This window comes from Pleurodeles waltl, chromosome 3_1, assembly GCF_031143425.1.
Source record: "Pleurodeles waltl isolate 20211129_DDA chromosome 3_1, aPleWal1.hap1.20221129, whole genome shotgun sequence".
Classification (NCBI taxonomy): domain Eukaryota; kingdom Metazoa; phylum Chordata; class Amphibia; order Caudata; family Salamandridae; genus Pleurodeles; species Pleurodeles waltl.
This window is the reverse complement of record NC_090440.1, coordinates 1,778,511,451-1,778,535,179: the sequence shown is the minus strand read 5'-3', so window position 1 is coordinate 1,778,535,179 and position 23,729 is coordinate 1,778,511,451. Positions and strand designations below refer to the sequence as shown.

General features: G+C 45.5%; 1 protein-coding gene across 2 annotated transcripts in view; it reads right to left on the bottom strand.

Moving 5' to 3' along the window:
• MAP3K13 (mitogen-activated protein kinase kinase kinase 13) overlaps positions 1 to 23,729 on the bottom strand; it is a 305,117-nt gene that overhangs the window by 136,367 nt on the left and 145,021 nt on the right. For both annotated transcript variants that reach the window (XM_069225803.1, XM_069225804.1), the window contains exon 2: positions 1,085 to 1,659. In XM_069225803.1, the coding sequence (XP_069081904.1) occupies positions 1,085 to 1,586 (502 nt within the window). In that variant the 5' untranslated portion in view covers positions 1,587 to 1,659. The remainder of the gene's footprint in view (positions 1 to 1,084; positions 1,660 to 23,729) is intronic.

The window sequence follows — 23,729 nt, the reverse complement described above, 5'->3', positions numbered from 1 at the left end:
ACCCAGTAAACTGTGATTTGTCTTGAATTCATACCATTTATACTGTAAAATAATATAAAGCAGCAACATTAAGTGCAACTATCACCACAAAATATTTGCCCCAAGTTTGCAATTAACACCAAGGCTTTTAAGGATGCATCAGCACTCAAAAAACAAGCACTGGATCAGCGATCACTTAGGCATATAGCAAAAGTTAGTTATGCATACAATCCAAACAGTAAAGCATTTAATGCATGCATATTTCTCCATGCCTGGGCCTAAAACTACAGAGAAAACGAACAGAAATCGAAATTCAAACATTACTGTGTTATCACCCTATATTTAAACACTTCACCCATTTAAAAATCACCTCTACTTGAATGGCTATTTATTTCTGAAATGTGAAAGACGAACGGAATTCTGTAATTCCCTGAACCATTAAATGTGCGCTCTCAATTCCTATAGTGCTAGTCACAGTACGTTAATTGATATACTCCTGTGTGCGAGAAGCAAAAGAAAAATGTCATCATAATTATATGGGAAATCTCAAAAAGGGATTCTAGGTCAGGTCACCTAGTCAGTAGGAGGAATGACCATCACTCGCTGATAAAGTCCTCAGGACATGCAGAATGGGAAAGCTTAACTTTTGCAATGTTTCTCAGCGACATTAGGAGCAGTGCTAAATTTAAGCTAGTAGTTGCAGGCGAGGTCCAGGATTTACTTTTCACCATGAAAAAGAGAAAGGCAGAATGGGTGAAAGAAATTAATAGTTATCCTAAAGGTATTGAAAAACAACATTTTAAATGTTTTTTCTTCCTGAAATGTGGAAACTGAAATCAAAACTTGGGTCAGACCAAAAAAGACCCTGACTAAGTGGTGAAAAAATTAACTATTTTGTCTTGGTATAGTAAAAGACGAAGGATGTAAATGTGAAAGATATCAATTGATAGAGTCTACAAACACCCAAACACTAAACTCCTTAAATAATCAGTACATCCAATATTCAAACATTTCATGATGATACAAAATTGTTTATACTCAGAGTCGTGTTACCCAATCTGATTCTGTCAGTTTCTGTCACTCAGGTGGACAACCTATGACTCACCTTGCTGCTGAAGTTTGTAGTCCGTTGAGTAAGCTTTTCCTATGATATTCCACACAGGCCTAAGGCATCCAAAAAGGCCTTCCAGGAATCCACCGCTTCCACTCCCACTTCGGCTGAAATGTATCTTGATGTCTTCTGTAGCAATACTGTTCCCTCCATCCCCTGTAGAATTGTTCCCCTGTGGTCCAGGTGTTTCCGCCTCTTCATGCTCCCTCAGTTGCAGCACGGTGTTCTCAAACTGGTCCCTTGAGTCTTCACTAATACTCGTCAACCCTCCAGTTATTACTGGACCATTTGTGCTCTCAACATAGTCTCCCTGAAACAAAGAGTTCTCCTGCATGTCTTCAAGAATCTCAAGTGAAGCATGATTCCCAGTGTATGCGTGCTCTACACGGGACTCAATAAAGTGCTTGTCTTCATTCACAATTTCACTGATTAAGTTTGGAGACGAAGACCAGCCTAGGGGCTCATGAGGAGCGGCCATAGTACCATGAGTGTGCATGAGATGGCCAAAGTGAGGCAGGCCTCAATTATACCTCCTTACAACATTTCCTTGTGTCAAAATCCGCCAACATCTGGAAAAAAACAAGACAACCAATACCATAAATCATAATGCATGTGGCATAACACATTCATCAGCAACTTATATTTAATAACAAATACTAATATTTTTCTGTAGTTTAATAATAAAACAATTGTAATACAATTTAGATATTTGATACTGATTTATTACGCTCCAAAATTTACTAGTAAAGGATGCCAGTTCATCAAAACGACTGCATTAGTGGATGGGAGACCATACACCTTTTGACCTCTATTGACAGCGTGATTGTACATAACAATAAATGTTGGTTCTTGAGCATCGTTTACTTTCTGTTCCTGCCACAGGCTTCACTACCACAGAGACCAGGCTTAGCAATGGCAATGGTAGGGAACAAAAAAGTCACTTAGCAGACGTCCATCTATGGCAAAATCCATTTTAACATCTAAACTAATAAGTAATGAAATGCAATAAAATACTAAAAGCATTGCTCGTCCCTCAGGATAATAGAAACTAGAAATTATTATTAATCATAGTTCTTGTTATCACAGGCTTCAAAATATGTGAGTACACCTATATAGTTGTCAATAAAATCTAATCTTAATAAACACCACACCACCACAGTGCTTTCCATCTTTGCAAAATTTTATATTTAGAAACAAATCTGACTTATTTGTTCACAACAAATGTAAACAGACACCGGGTGCTCTGATTAAACATGAATGAAGGTCCTTTCAACAACCAATCACAGGTCTCGACGTTGGATATTAATAGGTTATTTTTCACTAGTCTTTTCCTTGTAGAGATTTTGAGACAATTTAAAAGTTAGAAAATTCTATATTTTAGAAACGTTTAAATCTACATGAAAGTATATATCTGTGTTAACTGAGGTGCAACCCGAAGTTAAAAAATATACAAACACGGTTTTTTAATATTAGTCATGGACTCCTTGTCTTCTGTTCTGAATGTACTCTTAAATTCTCCTGAGAACAGACGGTGGTTGAATGTGCTAACAGTAAGGTAATTTAAGCACCAGAGTGACTGCCTGAGTAGAACGTCCTTGACTGGGTGGACATTTATCTATTTCATACTGTGCATTACTAGGCATTAATAAATCATCATTCATTTTCGCCTACCCAGAAAGTAGGCTAAGTGTGGATGTTTGCTTCATAAGTAGTATAGATGTAGTTCAGCACACATTTGCGTGCGGCTACTGGGTCTAAACCCCAATGCCATCTACCACGTTTACCCTCCCGTAGTCGCACCATTTCTTTGCCCATACATCTGCTCCCTTGAGAAAATTAGTTATAACTTTTACTCCATGTGTCTTTAAATGAGGAAAAATCATGTTTTCAACATACATGTTAGAATGCTTAATATGCCTTGCTCATAAACGTTCGCCATTAGCTTAACATTCCCAAAATATATACTCCTATAACTACATAATCAAAGTTTTCAAGCGGATGGTCTTTTGCCAGTAATATTTCTTAGTTCCAATTAGATAATATGAATGCTATGTTGGTTTATCTGTTTACAGGTAGAATTATACCTCCAAGCACGAGATGCCGGAAGTAGTTTAATAAAACTAAACATGCAGGAAGTCTACATTCATTTTGGCTTGCATGCACCAATTATGCAAGTAAGCTCCTTACAAAAACTATGTTTAAGTCAAGAAAGTACATGCAGGTGTATGGATTAAAGGTCATGCTTTGTGCACATAGCTTTGCCATTCATGACCTTCCATAGACTTCTGGACTGCAGGTGGCGTTTCTGTAGGGGTTCTGACAACTGTGTGCCCACTGGAGGTGGCCCATGTGTTTTTGTGCTGCTCATCAGTGGAGCAGAAAACTGTTGTACCGTGAGGTGCACCACCACCTTAAGTAAAGGGTAGGTACTGTTCCCTCACAGGCTAAATGAGGACTGACAGTTGGTAGCTGGAATTCCAGTGATGGCCAAGGGTCTTCACTTGCCCACTGAGTAGGTCTCACTACTTGGTCTCACATGTTGCGTGCCTACAAACCTATGACTCAGGAGGAAGTGTTGCTTCTATGATGCGCCACAGAATAAGAGGACACAACTATACTGCCTGCCCACTGAATACAAGGAACTGGCTCATACCCATGACCAAAGGCATAAGGCATAACGAATAACTTACTAAAGCCTGTGAAGGTCTTCATGAAAAGTGCTCAGCTGGATAGGACCAAGTAGGTGGTACCTGCTTTACAGGAAAGTTGTGAACCTGCAGGAAACATTTCAGAACCATGAGGGTGGTGAACCTGCTCATAATCATTTCTTGACATTGTGGTAATATTTATCACCACTCTTCCAGGCCAGGTTTATCCCCTTTGGCGCTGGTTCGCTGACTATATCTGTTTGTCTGAAGCCGATTCTGGATTGGTTTTGACCTTCTTTACGGGCTGTACAGTTCTGGAGCTATTGTGATTTAAAGGCACAACTGACTCCAACAATAAATTTAAGTTCCATAGTTACTACCTGAACAAGTGGGTCCAGTAGATGCCCCACTTCTGTGGGTCCTCTGCCACCTGGGTATTTCAATCAGCATTCACAAGATACAGGCATGTATAGTAAAGGCCCGGCTAATTTCCAGGACCACTAGGCCCTGTCTGTGACTTTGATGTGCTAGATGAGTTACAGCATTAACACGATTTCTAAATAACCCCTAGCCCCCTTGTCACTTACCACCAGTGCGTGGTTGCCTCGTTTACTGGAGTCTGACTATGAGCTTGGAAAGCTATCATCTTCACTGGATGGGAATCCAATTTCATATTTCTGTGGTGAGCTTCAGTTTTTCAAACATGTTGTACTTTGTGGAATTTCTACAGATTGTTAGCTGACTGGGCTCAAACGTACCTAGTGTCACTGGGGAACTAAAACAAGGCAGACGTATCATAGCATATTATATCACAGCATGTTTTATACACTGTAACATTCTGTTTGACATTTATAGTTCTATTAAACGGACGCCAGCCATAGGATTGGAAGGAAAGCCGACAACTACTAATCCTGCATATAAATCTATCCTCAGACCAAGGTGGTACTTTAAGTATAGAATCATTGCTGCACAGGCAATATATAATGGCACGGGGTAGTACCTCTGCCCCAAAAGGTTCTAGCAGCTTTTGGTTTGCTGGTCGTTTTTTAACTGCATTACACTTCTTACATGTGAGTAAAATGCTAGCATTTTTAAAAAGATACAGTTCTGACTGCACACTGAGGGCTCTGTTTTATGAAGTTATTAAGAGCAGTACACCTATATTTCTGATTGAAAATAGCTCCACTGCTTATTGACAGGAAACCAGAAATGAACACTGGGCTGTTGTCAGTGGTTTTACCCCTGCATCACTGAATGTTGCAACCACGTAGTAGTAAGCTAGAAGCAGGGGTGGGGGGTGGGATGACAGAGGTGTGGTTTGTCTTGTGAGTGTATGAGCATGCGCACTGTTCTCCAACCCCTTTCCTCCCTCAAACCACTGGGGATTTGCTCCAGCAAAGAAATAGATAACTCCCCTATTGGAACGAAAGGGAAACTGAACAACCCCAAACTTTGTAGGGGTGAAGGGTTTTCCACTTGGGAAAATGTTTGTCTCGCGGAGAAACGAACATTTTCATTTATACAGCAGGCTAGCTTTCCCCACTGCTGTGTCCTACCATAGGTACAACTCTGCACTGTGCAAATTGCAGATTTCACATACAGAAGTACATGTGAAAAGCTGTGGCTGGCACACCTCTCAAGAATTACTATCAGGAATGGGTGTGAAATCCCAAACACTGTCCATCTACACCCATTCATAAGAGTACATTTGGGGCACCCATTCATAGGAGTCCATCTACAAGTGTAAACGTACAACGTCTCTTTGTGAATTAGGCCTCAAGTCTATTGTGTATGCCAACTGCATCATACTATAGATATGGTACAAACCCACTGTTACCTTCTGTAGTGACCCTTCACTGCTCGACCTAGCTAGCCATGGAGATTCTACTGTCAAGAGGTAGAAACTCAGTTATCCACCTGAAGGTGCTGGAACACCCGTGTTAGGTGGTGGTAACCACCACCGATACTGCTTAGTAACCACCGACTGCCCCACGGCCAGAAAGAAGAGGCAAACAAGGTTCTTAAAATTAAAAATAGAAATAGTATAAAACAGATTTAAATGCAAAGTAAATGACAAGGCCACTTATGTTCTATGTTATAGATCCTGGATGCCAGGTGCAGATCCAGTCACCATTGTATGTGGTGTCACGCACTATCACATAGCAGTTATATGAATAACAAGACAAGTTATTGGGTTTGCAAGCACGGGTATCAATGCACAGGGAAAGCGACTGTTTATTGGTATCTACTGATATCTGATGCTGCTAGACTAGTGTAGCTGTCACTGCCCTGCATGGCAGTACCGCCCTTTAAACCACGTATTATCTTTCGAACCATTGCTCTAGGCCAGTGGTTCCCAACCTTTTGACTTCTGTGGACCCCCACTTTATCATTACTGGAACCCAGGGACCCCCACTAAATCACCATTGTAATCCGGGGATCCCCCACTGAGTCATTACTGAAAGCTAGTGACCTAATTTGTTAATATTTTTTAATGTTCTTAGCAGTTGCGGACCCCCTGAGAAGGCTTCACGGACCCCCAGGAGTCCCCAGACCAAAGGTTGGGAACCACTGCTCTAGGCAGACGTAATAAATATCAGAACAAGATCCAAGTATAAAAAATTACAATGAAAAATTACAGCAATAATTTAAAAAAAAATCAAAAGTGCACCATAGTAATACTCTTGTGCAAACATTTTTTAATGAAATACAAAGGGAGAAAATAAATTGGCGGAATAGAAAAAGGATGAAAAGCCAAGCTGTAACTAACGACAGATACTAGTGGAACTCCCGTAGGGTCTCATTCTGAATTGCCTGAAATATTCCCCATTATTTTAAGTGTCCTGAAAGGCTGTTGCCCCTCTGAACTGTTACCCTGGTAATCTGAGAGGACCAGGGAAATACCAGGGCTCACTAATTTTTGTGAAACAACATATTTATTCCCAGTCTTTCATATGGAGATTTCAGTCATTCCTGGAATACCATGGACACTCATAATGAGGCCTATAGTAGTGAGTGCATGAATCTGAGAGAAGCTAAAGAATTGTTCGCCATCTGCTAATCATTTCCGAAACTCAATTTGAATAAGCAACAACACGCATGTAGTATTTTAATTCTAGTTTCAGCAAAAGAGTGTGACTTCTAAAACTTGGAGGACCAGTTTGAAAAGCCAAAGTATAATTCCCAAAATAAATCAAACATTAGTTTAAACATGATCAGAGACTTGCAACCCTATTTTAAGTTTGGCGGACAGAAAGGCCCGTCTGCCAAACTCCTGACAGAGTGGCGCCGCTTACGTGGCGACCTCCTGGCCGGAGTTATTAAGAGTGTCCTGCTAGGTCGGCGGGCAGAAACATGAGTTTGCACCCACTATGCTAGCGGGAAACAGGCTACAGCATTGTCTCTGGCTCATATTCGAGCCGGCTGCAATCCTGTAGCCTGCAGGGTGCACCAGCACCCATGCAATGTTCACTGTCTGCAAAACAGACAGTGAACATTGCAACATTGCTGGCCGGGGGGTGGGGGGGCCTGCACTGCCCAGCAGGGACCCCCCTGTACCTATTCTCCGCCAGCCTTTTCATGGCGGTGCTACCACCATGAAACTGCTGGCGGACAAGGGGGTTGTAAAACCTAGGACAGCGCTGCCCTGGCAGATTAGGACCGCCACCATCCACCACACCGACAGGATCTGAGATCCTGTCGGTCTGACTGCCACAGTTGTAATCTGGCGGCGGTCCAAGCTTCCACCGCGAGTGAATCTATAGACCGCCACATTCGTAATCAAGCCTTAGGTGTTCAATGCTCCCAGGTTATCTGCAGCCAGTTTGTACGTTTTAAACGAGTAAACAATGACTATCCTATCTTAAATGATGGAACATCTATGTGATTGGTGATATTTTGAGAATTATCACTCATTTCTTTCCTTAGTGGACTAACAGCAACAAAGCATCTCAGAAAGGGAAAGATACTTTAAACATTTAAAAAACAAATCTGTATAAAAAGAACTTTCTGTAAAAAATCTGCAAACTTTGAGAGTATTTAATGAGCATGCAAGAATAGTTCGCCGATCAGGAGGTACCATGGGGGAATTTACAAAGTGATCCTTTAGTTGATTTATAAACTGTGCAGGCATAGTTGGACATTTAACATAAATATTAACTAAGCCATTTTCATAACCACATCACAGGATACTCATTAGCATATCCTGAAAAAATGACATACTCGCAAACAGTGGTTAATTTTTCAAGGTTTCTGCCCCACTGGGCTGTCCCACTATTGGCCAAGCATGTTACCAGCAGGTCTTCCTTGGGGCAACTTTCACAAAAGGCAAGTTAAATGCACATTAGACAGTAGTCAACAAGACCAAAGTGTGGCATGCTGCACTACTCCCAAGCAGCACTTATGCAATACACAAGGGTTAAACGCAATAAAAATAAGCTGTGCATCCCCTCAATTACCACAGCCAGGAGGCATTCAAGACATGGAACTGGCAATTACACTCCTGCCAATCTGCTATTTGCAAGGACTCCTTGTAAGACAGAATGGCTCTATAAAATGTTCATCTCTTTGGGTTTTTGTTTTCGATTTCTCATGGAGGTGTTCTTTCAAAACCTGGCAGGTAAAATTAGGTTAAAGATGCCATTGAATTCAGGAGAGAGCTATACGTATTCATACTTTCACAAATCTATGCCACAAAGGTTAGTACAGATGAAATACACAGCATAGGTCCTATATTTACAAACAGAATGGTGTTGGTTCTAGGACCAGTTAAAACACGGACACTCCTCAAACTGCAGCTAATGTGCTTCCGGGTCAAGCTTTAGGTGATCTCTGAAAGAGAAGACCCCATTGACCCCACTGTCCTTGGTATAACAGAGACTGAGACTCTGACTAGTGGAAGGTGATGCAAGTCAACAACCAGGCCTCAGCCACCTTAGCCTTCCAAAGACAAGGGTTGAGAAAGGGATGTTCTCTTTTCTACTTTCTTCAAGAGGTAAATTTCCTTTACCTACAGCAGAGAGCTGTATGTGACAGCAGGTCAAAGTTTGGGACATGGACGTTTCAGTCTTTCCTGCTTCGGAAGTCAATCATAAGGAGTTCTGTTGAACTAAGCTTTATTAGCACCTAATATTAAAAGTGTCAAGGATCGGAACCTGTGACCTGCAGGCTACTAACTCATCTGTATTTTCTCCTGAGGTGAAATAAGGAGTTAATTGCTGGGGTTTCGCTCTAGGCATCCTGTGATATTAAGTGCATGTAACTGAAGCGTTTTATTTCCTCCAAGTATCTCCAAGCAGGAAATGCTGTGACAATACAAGGCAATGTTTACTAAATCGTTCACTGATCGTCTAATAACTTTTAAATTTCAGAAAACTAAGAATCAGTCCAACATTCTCACAGTTTGGGACGTGTCTGGAGATTGCCCAAATTAGTTCACACGTACCTATTTGCGCTATGCTTGCTTCTACAGTATTTCCTGAACTAGCAGGGGCACTTCTGCGGTCGATTGACTCCAGTGTTGTTAATGGTGTTTTGTGTGGAGCCTACGTATTCTGTTTGCAACACTGTAAAACACACTTAAAACAATATTTATTTTTTTATATTTATTAGCATTTTCATTTTTATATTTCTGTTGCCAAAAAGCTGACATTTGCGTTTCTTGTACAGACCACTGTGCAATTGAATATTTTGTACTGTTTAATTGCATTGCTCTTTGGCACTTTTTTCCCTTCCTTTTGTACTTACCAGTTAGCTCACACCTCTGTGCTAATTCTCTACTACCACCGCACAACCTCTATTTACATACAAAGGACCTTAAACAGGCACTGCTCACAATAGACATTTCTTTTCTGGCTCTAGGCGCTGGAGTGGGTTTTTGGCACAGAGCACGAGGATTAATAGCAGTTTCGTGCCGAAGGGAGATGTCGCGTGATTTGTGGTGCTCAGAAGCAGAATTTTACTCTTATTGATCGACTCTGCATCGCTCTATGACTGAACATCCTGAAGCACTTACATGCTGTTTGCCCAACAGAGACCTTGTTTGGCAGTGAAACCGGAAACACTAATCTGAACTTTGTAAACTACAGAAAAGGCTAACCAAGTAAAGCAATTAAATGAAAACTCCTACTGTTGAAACAAATTTCACGTGACTTAGGGCCATATGTACGAAAGCTTTTTCCCATAGACACAGAATGGGTAAAATCCTTTGGTACATCTGGCCCTAGAGTACTCCTCGAGCCTACTCAATACATTTGCCAACAAAGTACCTGCTTGCTTTCCCAGGTCGCACGTAGCAGTTTGTGAGCAATGAACTGACTGACACCTTTCATTGCTCAGACGCCTGTAGGTGCAAAAACTACTAAAATGTTTGTTTCATTTAGATGCTTGCCTTTTAAACTAAATCAGCGCATGACAAAAGACTCATGCTTATACATCCTAGAAAGACACAGAATAACACTTCTACTTCGTAAAAAAAATGATATTCAAGTGGTGTGGCCACGACAATGACCCATGCAGAGGTGTCCACTGGGCGGTCTTGCCCGCTCTATAATTATGTTCAAGTGAGTTGGAGGCCTTGTACGTACAGTGTTACTAAGGTGAAATAATGGAGAACCCTGAAATCAGATTTGGGGATGGGTGAGCAGCGGAAAGTGTCTTAAACTCATTTGATGCAGCATGCCCCTGCAGATGACTTTCAGGATGGTCGCCACTCTGCAGTGCAAGCTGATAAGAAGGTCCATGGTATGCTGAGCAGTTCCCAAAAAAACACAGTCCAGTCCAAGTGACCATGCCTGATTACCAAACCAAACTATATCTGAACCCACTTTTAAAGATGAAATGGGAACCTCCACTACAAATGGAGACATCTGTCTCTTGATTGAGTTTAACAAAGTAGTGGCCTCCTTCACGCAAGATTGTGTCAAATCTATCTCTGGCACTGATCATATGCTACAACAAATTGAAACTACAGTGGAGCAACTGAAAGTGGCTGTAAGTCAGAACCCATATGAGAGAAATGAGCTAGACATTTGGGTGGAAGAACTGGAGAACTGATACCAATCCCTACTTGACGAGGTGGATGAAAAAGGACCTTGTCAGGATAGTTTGAGACTTCTATGAATTCCTAAATCAATCACGGACCTTGAACAGTATCTACAGGACTTTTTCCTGTCTCTTCTGCAAAGCCCGATGATTTAGCAATCAAACTCAACATAACTCATTTAGTCTTTATTGCCTAACAAACTACGAAAAATGTCCCACCAGATGTTCTGAACTGTATCCACTTTTTTAGGAAAAAGAAGAAATCATGAAAGCAGTCTAAAGAACAGACAAACTATTCAGAGGGTCCACAATTTCCCTCCTTAAACACATCTGTGCTGTGGCGCTGACAAAACAGAAATCCTTGAAAATAGCACAGACTAGCTGAGGGCACAGTCGATTCCTTGGCAAAATCTGTTTAGGCTGCTCTTCAGACTCAACAACAAACCAGTCTCGATATCCAGAAATAGATTGAACACCTACACCTGGAAGGGAACCCAGGAAATATTAATAACTCTGACGAGTAACACCCAGATCGGCATTGATGACAGCAAGATGACATAAGGCAGTAGAGATTGGTGAACAGTGATTTAGACATAGAAGTCCCTTAATCCCTCATGAGAGGTCACTGGCACAAAAGCTTTGTGAGAGTGGAACAGCCCACAAAGATGAGTGAGTGTTCTAAACCTGTTGGTTCAATGAACATGAAAAGTTATGCTGCTGGACAGTGATACAGCTGAAGGAACAAATAACTACAGGCCGGCCCATTAAAGCAGGATGTGCTCACCAGGGAACTGATTTCAATTGATGGAATCAAGGAATAAAGTGATGAACCACTCCAGTCACTGCTGGTGCTATTCCAGATATGGGGGATTGGCGAGATGCACAGGATGGACTCTGAATTGAGATACTTTTCTAACTTACAGAATTGTAAACAGGTAACCTTGTAATTTTGCTAAACTTCTTAGTGAGACACTTAAAGAATAATAGTCCACAAAAAGGTAAGTTTGATGTTTATGTTTTTGTCGAAGATGAATTAAGTTTGTTCTTTTTGAGTAATTTTGTGGACGGAAAGGACAGAGATGGTTTGCTATTAGGAGCAAAAGTCCCACCTACCCATACTGTGAAGGAGGGAAGATTGTCACCCTGTTAGAAACAAGCATCTGCAATGAAATGGTTTTCGCATTTGCTTGAATTAGAGCAATTGGCATTGTAATTTCATACTTGGACTTTTCTTGCAACATAAATTGAAACGAAGCTCAATTGCTAAAAAAAAAAAAAAAAAACAGACGGGAGGAGGGGCCATCACAGGCTGTAACAGGAGCAAGCGTGATGTAGTGTGATGCCCAACAAAAATGTTCTCTTAGTGAAATCCCCTGGGTGGGAACTTAGCATGCAAAAGCAGGGACATTTAGCAAACTGCACCAATGAAAACAAGGCATTTAAGACAAGCACCACAACGAACAAATGGCAAGAGTGGGGGTGGTTGAAAGCCCATACTGAATACAACACATTTTGCAGACAGTGCTTCACACTGCCAAGCTCAGTCTAATAACTTTAAATGTGTCCTGGAGCTGATCTCGGACCCCCAACTGATAATTAAAGAGAAGCTAAAAAATGATGACAGACGAATTGCTCTACAGCTATACTTAAGAATCAGGTCCAGGCCTTTGCAGAATCTTGAAACGTGAAAGGATGGCCAGTATTTTTCCTCTCAGAAAGGCAGCAACCCTCTCAGAATACAGTATCCGTTAGAACCACCAATTCAACAAAGCTTTTTAGTATTATACATTGAATAGAATGTGCTAGAACTGACCCCAAACTCATGCACTGATATCCACTCGCCAGCCCACGCATGTCTGTTTCCACCCGTTTGGGTTCTCAAGGTCCTCAAAGATACAGGATGTTACATGTGAGTGGTTTACATTTTGATTTTGGTACTGTTGATAGAAAAACATGAATCTACAAATAATAAAATGTAAACAATAAACATTAATTATTAACATTCAAAATTGGTCCACTCTAATTAAAACTTCACTCCAAAAATCTGGTAGCTGCCTCTCTCACTGTGACTTTGCGACATGATTGGGTCGACAAGCAGTAGAACTTGAACGAAGGAAGTATGAAATACAGCTCGCAGTTGTGCATGGAGCTTTCTGAGATTTGTGTGCGCACGGACTCACCCAGTGCCTGCAGGAGTGGTTGGGGCATACTCAGTAGGAATCCAAAACCCTCTGCTCTCTTCCCCTCCTAATACTAAGGGCCATTGCCGCCAATGCCGCCGAAGGTCGTTTCCTATAACAAGAACCACGGACAGTGAAAAGAAGCCCGAACTAAACTAACCCACCTGGCAACAGAAATTGACTACGCTAATGGAAACTCACAAACAAATGTGACAGAGAAGACTGAGGACGCAGCAAGAAATTAGAAGCAGCAAAGAGCAAGGTTACATGAGTACCATTATGTTAGACATTCCAAAGTTAAAATGTCAGGAAAAGCTATCAGACATGTCTCTGCTCCGCCACTGCAGACTTTGAAAGTCATGCTTGAAGAAATAATGTGCTTACAACCAAACCTGATCTAAACCATGTGAAGAATCCTATGGGGCACAAAAACAGCACTGCCTCCCAGCTACCATGGAAACTAACCAAATTAGCCAATTCTATGTCAGGACCGGAGGCTTCAGATTATGCTTTTCTCTCTCTTTACTGCAAAACAAACAGTAGCCAATTGGAACACTTTACTTCCAAAAACTACATTTCCCATAACGTCTGTAGTCCATACTGTCCACCAATCACAGGTCTGCTCCCTGTATATCTAACTCTGACAACACAGTCCTTCCTCTCTCTTTTCTGCTCGCAGCCTGAGATAAGTGTTTTACTCATTTACGCTCTTATTTCTAGCATTTGTTATTATGTGTTTATGTATAATTGCAATGTAGAGCGGGAGTGGGGCTTGAAACGCGTTGTGGTGCTTCAGCTTCATATGCTCTGCACGGGTGCGATCTCTTGTTTACTGAATACGATCACGGTGCTAGCGCTATTTAAAGTTCTGTTTTTTTCCCCAAACAGATGCCGTGTGGTTATTACAGGGCCTTGCCCGACTGAACGAAGCGAAGGACTCCGAGACCACGTACGCAGTCAAAAGAGGAATAGTCCCTTTTCTCTGCTTACCGTCGCACGTGCGCTCTCCCGACCTCCTCGGCAGTGTATGAGGCATTCAGGAGAGACACTGCACAATCGAGTGCACAAGTCAAATTATTGCTTTATTTAGCCCCTGAACGCCCGACGGGGAGAATAAACGTGATTAAGGCCTTGCCTTAGGGGTAATGTGCAGGAGCTCCCTCCACATCCTCTATATATCTATATATATTTGATTGACTTTTGTGAGTCTTCCTGCTGGGCTACTTTGCCCCCCCCCCCATTGAACTCCTTCATTCACCTCACAAGAATCATGCCGCAATACGCTGAGGAGGATGAATATGACCAGGATCTTCCTGAAGTAGCTGACGATCAGCATATGGAGGAGAGATTAGTGGAAGCTAAGACTCCGTAAATCAGGCTCTTATAAAGGTTTTAAAGCCCTTTACTCAACCAACGGGGGAGATTTGGTCACCGTCAATTGAAAGGGCGACCATTGATTGAATCTGGTTCTCACCTTGGCCAGAGTACAGATGGGGGATTTCCCCAACAAGCCTCTCAGGGACCAGCCTCTTCAGCAGAAATCCTGGCTCAGGTGGCTGCGTCGGTGATAAAAGATCACGAATATGGTTCCTTTCCAGCACTAGATGGTCCAGAGACTGGAATCGAATCATCTGTTCATACAGAGGGCAATGACTCTTCCAATTCTTTATCCTCAGGTTCTGATCAAGATCAAGCTGAACCCAAACCTGCGGGTAAGCGCAAACATAAATAGCGTAATATGCGGGAAGGGGACCAACCTCCCCGCACTTTGTCATTTGACCCTGAAAATATCATTCATCCACGTTCCACAGAGTGGATTCCATGTGGAGAGGTGGCACATTATGTACAGGACAGAATCAGAAAGGGTTTTGATCAAGATGTACGCAATACCTTGCACTCCGAATACCCTAGGCCGTCGTTGCTGGGCAAAATGGCAGAGATGCCTGAGCTTGATCCCAATATGGTCACATTCATAAAGAGATTTTCGAAGGACCCTAAGAAAGGCTTAGACCGGGCCTGGAAAAGCTGTAAGGACAAGCTGCTAGACACCTCTGGCCCTCTAACAAAGATCCTGTAGCTAGCTGTTCAAGCTAAGTAATCTAACACTCCCGTAGATCCTCACACTATTTTAGAATGGGCACAAAGAGCCATGTGTTTGTTGGGCAATGCTAATTATGCCATGTCTACAGAGCGCAGATGCTAATTTTTTATGAGAATTGACCCCAAGCTGGCAGAGCTAGCCACTAACTAAGCAGGTTCTTTGGCAAATGGTTTGCTCTTTGGAGACAAGTTCGTCAAGGACTTGGGGAAATATGTTGCTACCTTTTCCTTGCTGGACAAGGCCCAATCTTCAATGAAGAGGATGTTTAGCTGAGGCCTTTTTTCTAGGGCTGGACGCTATAGAGGTCGAGCGCCAGGCTGTGGATACTACCAGACCTCTGGAGGATGCAGTCAACAAAGCCAAAATTCCTATCCCAGATCAGAGTTTTACCCTTCTAGAGCCCGCAGAGGCAGAGATCGTGGCTTCAGGAACAACTGAGGCGGCTTCAACTCCTCCGAAGGAACATCTACAGGTGAGAATCATTCAGTTCTCAGAAGTTTTTCTGGGGAGGGAGATTGTCATGTCGGACCCCAACAGTCGTCCTATCCTCAGGCCATTCTTTTTTCCCAAATAGAGAGTTCTTTCATAGATGCGAAGGCAGAGTCTCTCCTTCTCAAACGCACCATCATCAGATTAAGCCCTCATCCTTCCAGCTTTGTCAGCTCTATTTTTCTGGTGGAAAAGAAAGAAGGCGGCTCTCGTCTCGTGCCCAATCTAAAGGAGTTCAACTCCTTGGTGGTTTACCGCCACTTCAAGATGGAGGGTATCCATCTATTAAGAGATCTTCTTCAGGAAGGAGACTATATGGTGCGTCTGGATCTCAAAGACGCTTACCTTACAGTTCCTATTTTCGAACCTCATCGCCGGTATCTTCAATTCCAGTGGCGAGATCTATGGTACGAGTTTTCAGCTCTCCCGTTCGGGCTCTCTTCCGCTCCTTGGTGTTTCACCAAGCTTCTAAGACCGGTGGTACAATTTCTCAGAGAAAGGGGCATTCGCCTCATTATATATCTGGACGACATTTTGATCATGGGCCAGACAGAAGAGTCAATCTTGTTACATCTCTCTTGGACTGTCCATCTTTATGCAGGATCTAGGGTTTCTTATCAAGTCAGACAAGTCAATGATGATTTCCGTCCAAAGGAATAGAATTCTTAGGTTTTCAGGTAGATTCTGTCAAAGCCCAACTGTTATTACCTCCTGAGAAGAGGAGTTCCAGCAAGAAGGAGTAGAGGGGGGAGTGGCCAAGATGGCGGCGTGAGCGGACGCATTTTGTCTGTGCTCCGCCGCCTAGGCCCTTGACGCGGCATTGCGGCCCCGCATGGGGTGAAATTGGTGGCCAGGGGAGCGCTTCGGACGCCCCAGAAGGTGGTGAGCACCGGAGAGCCCAGGACGCCTGTGGTGACGCCGAGCGGGAGTGCGGTGCCGCGAGACCGGCGCCGACGCCTGCGGTAGGCAGGCGCGGCCCGTGGCGGTTCGGGACGTGCGGCGGCCCTTGTGTCTGGTGGCTCTGCGGCCCTGGGGAGTGGTGCGGCGGCGGCCCAGGAGGGTGCCGCGCTGCAGGCGCTTTGTACGGGCTGTGGTGCGCTCCTGAGAGGGCGCGGGGGACCGGTGCCTGAGGGTGGTGGGGCCTGGGCCCCTGTCTGGAGGCACAAATGACTTGCTGATGTGCCTAGCATCTGGCTCTGGGCGATGAGCTGCCCTTAGTGAGGTGGGACCCTGGGCCCTTATATCGGTGGTGCAGGCGGCCCGCGGAGGACCCCAGTTGCACTGTATCATAAGAAGTGGCTGGAAGTGAAGGGCTTCGCCACTGTGAGAAGGGGTTTCTGGTGGCTGGTGACTGCATTGGGCCTAGGGTGACCCGGCCTCCGGGCGCACTTTTGAGGAGGCCTTGTTTGAGCTGCTGCTGCTGTGCAAGACATCCAGATCGGGCGATGAACAGCTCCTGGTGAGGCGGGACCCCGGGCCCTTTGATCGGCGGTGCAGGCGGCCCGTGGAGGACCTCATTGGCGCCGCGACATAAGGAGCGGCTGGGAGGTGAAGTGCCTCGCCACTGAGGGAAGAGGTTAGTAGTGGTGGGTGACTCGCGGGTGCATTTTTGAGGAGGCCTTGATTGAACCGGACGCCAGACGCGGTGAGGGACCTGGAGTGATGGCGTCCGCTAAGGGCAAGCGGGAACGGACTGTTAGAAAGATGCTTACAGGGACGCGCCCAGTGCCGGGCAGAGCTCTAGAGGGTCCACCTGCGGTCCATTCGCTTGCGGGAGCAACAAGAACTTCTCCAGCTTACGGTGGAGGACCTGGAGAACCACTCACGCCGGCATGAGAACCGCATTAGGGGAGCGCCGTCTGGGGCTGAGAAGGACGACATCAGAGAGTTCGTGGTGGAGCTATTTCGTTCAATTCTTGGCTTTGAGGAGTCCCGAGAAATTACGCTGGATAGAGTGCATCGGGTGGGTCGGGCTCGGGGTGATTGCGATCGCCCCCCGGACATCCTGGCTTTCGTCCACAACTATGGGCTTAAGACAGTATACTGCAACGAGCGCGCAATCTCCCGCAGATCCAATTTAGAGGGCTCCAGCTCCAACTGTTTCAGGATCTTTCGCCACGAACTCTGCAAAGGCGTCGTGAATTTAAGCCTATTACGGAACATTTGCGGGCACAGAACGTGTCATATTCTTGGGGCCACCCGGTCTGCCTTTTTTTTAGCTGGGAGGCGCAGTTCCACCAGGTGAAGTCCATATCGGAGGCGAACCGGATCCTGGGTTTGGGGGAGAGTGGCCAGGACCCGGGCGTGCAATCGGGCCCGAGCGGAGAGGGACGCCTGAGTTGGAGGAGAAAGGAGAAAGCGGCCTACCGCGTCGGAGCAGCTATCGGAGCGGAAGTCGGCAGTGAGCAACGTGGCAGCTGGAACCAATATCTAATTCTGGGGCGCCTGAGGGCGGCTGTTTAGCTTTGGGCCGCTTATTTGTTCGCTTACGAGCTGCCAGGGAGGGGCCTGGGCGGCGGGGTGGACGGGCCTAGATGGTGAACTTGAGGGGGTTCCACAGCCCAATCAAGACTTTTTCCTCTTTGGAGATGAGAGTAAGAGGACTTTGTGGTTGTGAGCACCTGTTGTGCGCAATGGTTGTTTGTTGGTGTGCTTCCCTGGGAGTCCGGAGTAATAGTCATGAAGGAGTAGCCCTGTGCCCCTCTGCCCCCGGGTGACCCACTCCCGGCGATGACATGACAGTTAAATGCATAAGTTTGAATGTTCGGGGGCTTAACAACCCAACCAAGCGGCTAGCGATTCTATCAGGTCTAGAGAAATCAGGGGGTCCCATTTGCCTATTACAAGAGACCCACTTGTTACATAAAGATACGTTCCGCATGCGCTCACGATGGTTCCCTAGACAGTTTTGGTCCTCAACTACTACTAAACATGCGGGGGTTGCAATATTGCTCTCGAGGACGTTCTCCAGGGAGATAGTTGGGAAGATACATGAAGTTCCAGGTAGATTCCTGGCTATCAGAATGAGGCTTGGGCCTTTTTCTTTTACTGTTGCTTCCCTTTATGCCCCGAATTCCCAGCAGGAGGCTTTCTTGAGACAGTCAATCTCCCCTGTACTTAGGTCGCCAGATAGCGCTATCTTAATAGGGGGTGATTTTAATCTAGTACTGGACGAGCTCGACCGCTCGGGCCAACGCTTTGGACAGACTGGGGCCATGTCGGAGATGGGGCGTCAATGGTTGGTTGAGTGTGGGCTAGACGACGTGTGGAGGAAGTCCCATCCTACACTGTGAGATTATTCTTTCTATTCGACGGCTACCAAGACCTACGCCCGGCTTGATCTTTTCTTGGCCTCGCAAGAGTTTATGTCCCGGGTTAGAGAGGCTACGATTGAGCCCAGGGCCTTGACTGACCATGCCCCTATTACTGTTGAATTGGCCATGGAGGTAGGGCGAGTCGGTACCCCGTGCTGGCGCTTTAAGGACTCCTTGCTTCAGAGTGAGTCAGCAGTGGAGTCGCTTCGACTGGCGATTGTGGACTATATTGTTTTTAACGATGATGGCAGCACCTCCATGGAGATTGTCTGGGAGGCGCTGAAGGCAGTAGTGTGGGGTGAGGTTATGGCATTGTCAGCGAGGGACAACAGAACGAGGAGAGAGGTGAGAGAAAGGCTAGAGCAGAGAGTGACTGCCCTGGAGCGTTCTCATAAATCGAATGGTGCGCCCAGAATCTGGCGAGAGTGAGTGAAGGCGAGGCAGCAGCTGAGGCGATTAGACTGATATAGGGCGGAATACGCAGTAGCACGTCTTAAGCACAAATATTATATTGGGAGCAACAGATGTGGAAAGCTATTAGCGCATTGGTTGCAAACGCAACGTGCAGCGTCGACAGTTAAATTGATCCATTCCCCTTCCGGTGAAGTGGCCTGCACGAGTGATCAGATTGCTGAGGCCTTTGCCGGGTTTTACCGGGGTCTATATGCGGCGGATGAGCGGGATGACGCTGCTCTGGATGCTTATTTGGAGAGTGTAGCAGTCACTCCTCTTGGGGAGAGGGAGATGATGTTATTAGACCAGGAGATAAAGCTAGAAGAAGTTGTTTCGGCGATTTCCCGCCTGAAGAATGGGAAGTCCCCGGGCCCAGATGGGTTCACGGCGTTGTTTTATAAGACTTTTTGTGTGGAACTCACCCCGCTACTCACCCGGCTTCTTAATTCCTTTAGGGTGACGGGGACCCTAACGCCTAGCTTGCTCGACGCTACTATTACTGTTATACATAAATCAGGTAAGAATCCGGAGGACTGTGCATCGTATAGGCCGATCTCGCTTCTGAACATAGATGCTAAATTATTCACGGGGATAGTTGCCTTCCGCCTTAATCCTTATATGATGGGTCTTATTGATCCAGATCAGTCCGGTTTCATTCCGAATCGACAATGCGGTGATAACACGAAGCGGCTTTTACATCTGATAGAAAAAGAGAGGCGCTCTTTCTTTCAATTGACGCTGAAAAGGCGTTTGATAGGGTCCATTGGCCATACCTTTTCCGGGTCTTGAAGTGTTTCGGCCTGGGTCTGGGCTTTAGATCTTGGATCCAATGTGCTTATCGCTAGAGTGGCGGTTTGAGTCAATGGTGTGCTCTCTGCGTCGTTCCCGGTTGGGCGTGGGACTAGACAGGGATGCCCACTCCCCCCCCTCCTGTTTGCGCTATATATGGAGCCCTTTGCACAGCGCTTGCGAGATAGCCCCTTGGTTTCGGGTGTGAAATTTGTTGGAGACCACCACCTTATTACCTTATACGCGGACGATGTGATTCTTACACTTGCGGAGCCTGCCACCTCTTTGCCTGCGCTTATGGAGTTATTAACGGAATTTAGCCGGGTTTCGGGATTCAAAGTGAATATGCAGAAGTCTCAAGTCCTTAGTCGGTTCTTGAGCACAGACCATGAGGAAGACTTGAGAGCTCGGTACCCCTTTATGTGGTCATCCTCGCGCCTCTCCTATTTGGGGTTGAGTTAGCGACGTCTGCCGCAAAAACGGTGAACCTAAACTACAAGAAACTGGTACGCGATATACAGCGAGATCTGGGGGAAACATAAGCTATCTTGGCTGGGCAGGGTGGCAGCGGTTAAGATGACGGTATTGCTGCGAATATTATATATATTTCAGTTGCTCCCGTTGACCCCACCCCCCGGACGATTGCCACTCTACAATCCGTGGTCTTGAGACTTATATGGGAGGGTCGGCTGGCGCGTTTATGGAGACAGGTGCTATACCGCCCCAAGAGCAGTGGGGGATTGGCGATCCCGTGTCTTCTGAGATATTTTCAGGCAGTCCAGCTGCGCTTTCTTGTGGAGTGGAGTCACCCACTCAAGGAGAAGCACTGGTGTTTTATGGACCAGGCGGTGGCTGGCTCTCATATTTGGAAGGAGCCTTGGCTCCGGCGTAGACATAGAGCTAGAGGTCTTTATGCATCCCCGATTACTGGGACAACGCTGCGAGTGTGGGACATAGTGGCTTGCCGCCTAGGGCTGACATCTTTTCCCTCTCCGATGACCCCCATAGGTGCGAACCCTGATTTTGAACCTGGGCTACATCTGGATGGCCTTAGACGCTGGTATGAGGTGGGTTGTAGGAGAGTGGGAAGTCTCTTTGATGAACAGGGGGTTTTGTCCTTTGACCAGATGAGGGAGGCCTACAGCCTAGTGGAGGCGGATAGGCTGATGTATTACCAGGTTCGGCATTGGGCTCTCTTACCGGCGAACAGAGCTTTGATGGATAGACCTCTCACGCCATTTGAGAAATGGCTGTTCCTGAAGAAGGATGATAAGAGAATTATCTCAGAGCTCTATCGCCTTCTGCAAGGAGCAAGCCGTCCGCCTAAGTCAAAGGGTCAGCTGAGATGGGAGAGGGAGCTGGAGAGAGAACTCTCGGATGAGGAATGGGACAGCATATTTTATAGAATACACCATACAGCATATTGTGCGGCAGGGACAGAGACATCATATAAAGTCACCTCTTACTGGTACTATACTCCGGCGCGGTTACACGCATGGGACTGTAATAAGTCAGACCTTTGCTGGAGAGGGTGTGGAGCTACGGGCACATTGGTACATTTGCTCTGGTATTGCCCCAATTTACACCGTTACTGGGGAAATATTTTAGATGAGATAGATGTGGCATTTCAGGTCACGATCCCGAGGTTCCCAACATATATCCTACTGGGGTTGCCCAATCCCCTTACTTTTCCCCTAAGATCTCTAAAGGGGAGGCAGATAGCCCTGGCACTCAATGCAGCTTTGCAACTGATTCTAGCTCTCTGGGGTACAGATAGGGTCCCGACTCGTGTTTCATGGCTCCAGAAGCTCTGGTTTATCCTCGCAATGCAGAAACTCATGCTAGCCACCCAGCAGCGGGCAGAAGATTTGGGCGCACTGTGGAAGCCATTTATTCAGCTTCTGTCTGCAGAATTCACTGAGCTGACATGCCCGACCTACCTGAGAGTCTTGAGACTGATCTAAATCATAGGTTGGAGTGCGAAAGGGGGGGTTGCTAGAGGGGAAAGACGATTGATAATCTAGGGGTTAGGGAAGGGAAGGATAGATGGATGTCACGGTCTCTCTGAGGGAAGCACTGTTGAAGTGTTTGTTTTTTTATATATGTTTTTGTGGTTCTCATCTGCGGGCTGATATCCTGGAGGACTATTGGTTAACACCAGTGGTCACATGGCTCAGCAAGGAGAAGATCCTTTGGGGGGGTCCATATTGGCATGGTTTTGGGACTCATGAGAAGAGACCTTTGTATGATGCTATTACTTGCTATTGTGCTGATATATATTATCTGGGTCCCGCGATGAATGGTGTTTTGTATGTTTAGATTCTTATAAAACAATAAAACAATAAACAGATTTGATCACAAGAAGGAGTAGAGGAGAGCCCTTGACTCTCTGACTATATCATTGAAGACCCTGGCTCGCCTGTTGGGTCTATTAGCCTCATTCATTCAAGCAATTGTTCCAGGGCCTCTTTGTTACAGAGCCTTACAATGGTTGAAAATTTTGCATCTTTGCAGGGGACTAGCATATTCAGAACAAATTGGCCTGTTGGAGGAAGCCAGAGCGGAGATAGCGTGGTGGCTAGCTCACATGGACGCTTGGAACAGCAGAGCCACCTTTGCTTCAGTCCTGGAGATGATAATAGAGTCCGATGCCAGCGGATGGGGCTGGAGGGCTCGTTGTGGTTCAGTTGAGACAGGAGGCCGATGGTCGACGGAAGAATTGAAACTTCATATCAACTGTCTGGAACTTTTAGCAGGAGCTTTTGCAATCCGATCCCTTTCCCCTCGACAAGCAAAATGTATCCTTCCCTGTATGGACAACATCTTGGCGGTTCAATATATCAACCAACTGGTGGAGTTTGCAAAAGAATCCTGGCAGTTTTGCCTTCATCACCACATTTTGGTGATGGCGGAATATTTACCGGGTCGTTCCAATCTGATAGCAGATTGGAACTCTTGGTTCCTCAGAGATGGCAGCGATTGGAAATTGAATCCTGTAGTATTCCAACAACTGAATCTCCAGTGGGGTCCTTGTTCCATGGACCTATTTGCCTCAAGACTCAATGCCCAACTGGATCACTTATTCAGTTTGAGACCGGATCCATTAGCACTGGGGATGGATGAATTTCTGCAGTATTGGGAGATGGGGATTCTTTATGCGTTTACTCCTTTTTCCATGATTCAGAGAGTGCTCTCTCATGCGAAGAGACAGAAGTCAGAATTGATTCTAGTGACACCGATTTGGAAAGCTCAACCTTGGTTTCCTGTTGCGATGTCAATGTCTTGTGCACAACATATAGCGATTCCCGGAGAACCAAATCTATTGCTGGACCCAGTGGGATCTCAGCATCCCTTGATAATGCTGGGGCAGTTGCCGCTCATGGCGTGGAGAGTTTCCTGAGACGATGGCAAGAGCCAGGAGTTTCAGACAAAGCTTTGTTCTTTCTCGCCCAATCTTGGGCCCCTTCAATCCACAAGAGGTATGAATCTTCATGGAAAAGATGGTTTAGTTGGTGTAGTGAACAATGTGTTGATCCCCCTGGGGACAAATATTAGTGTGATTGTCAATTTTCTTTCTGATCTAGCCTCTCAGGGTCTAGCTTACAGAACGATTAACGATTTCAG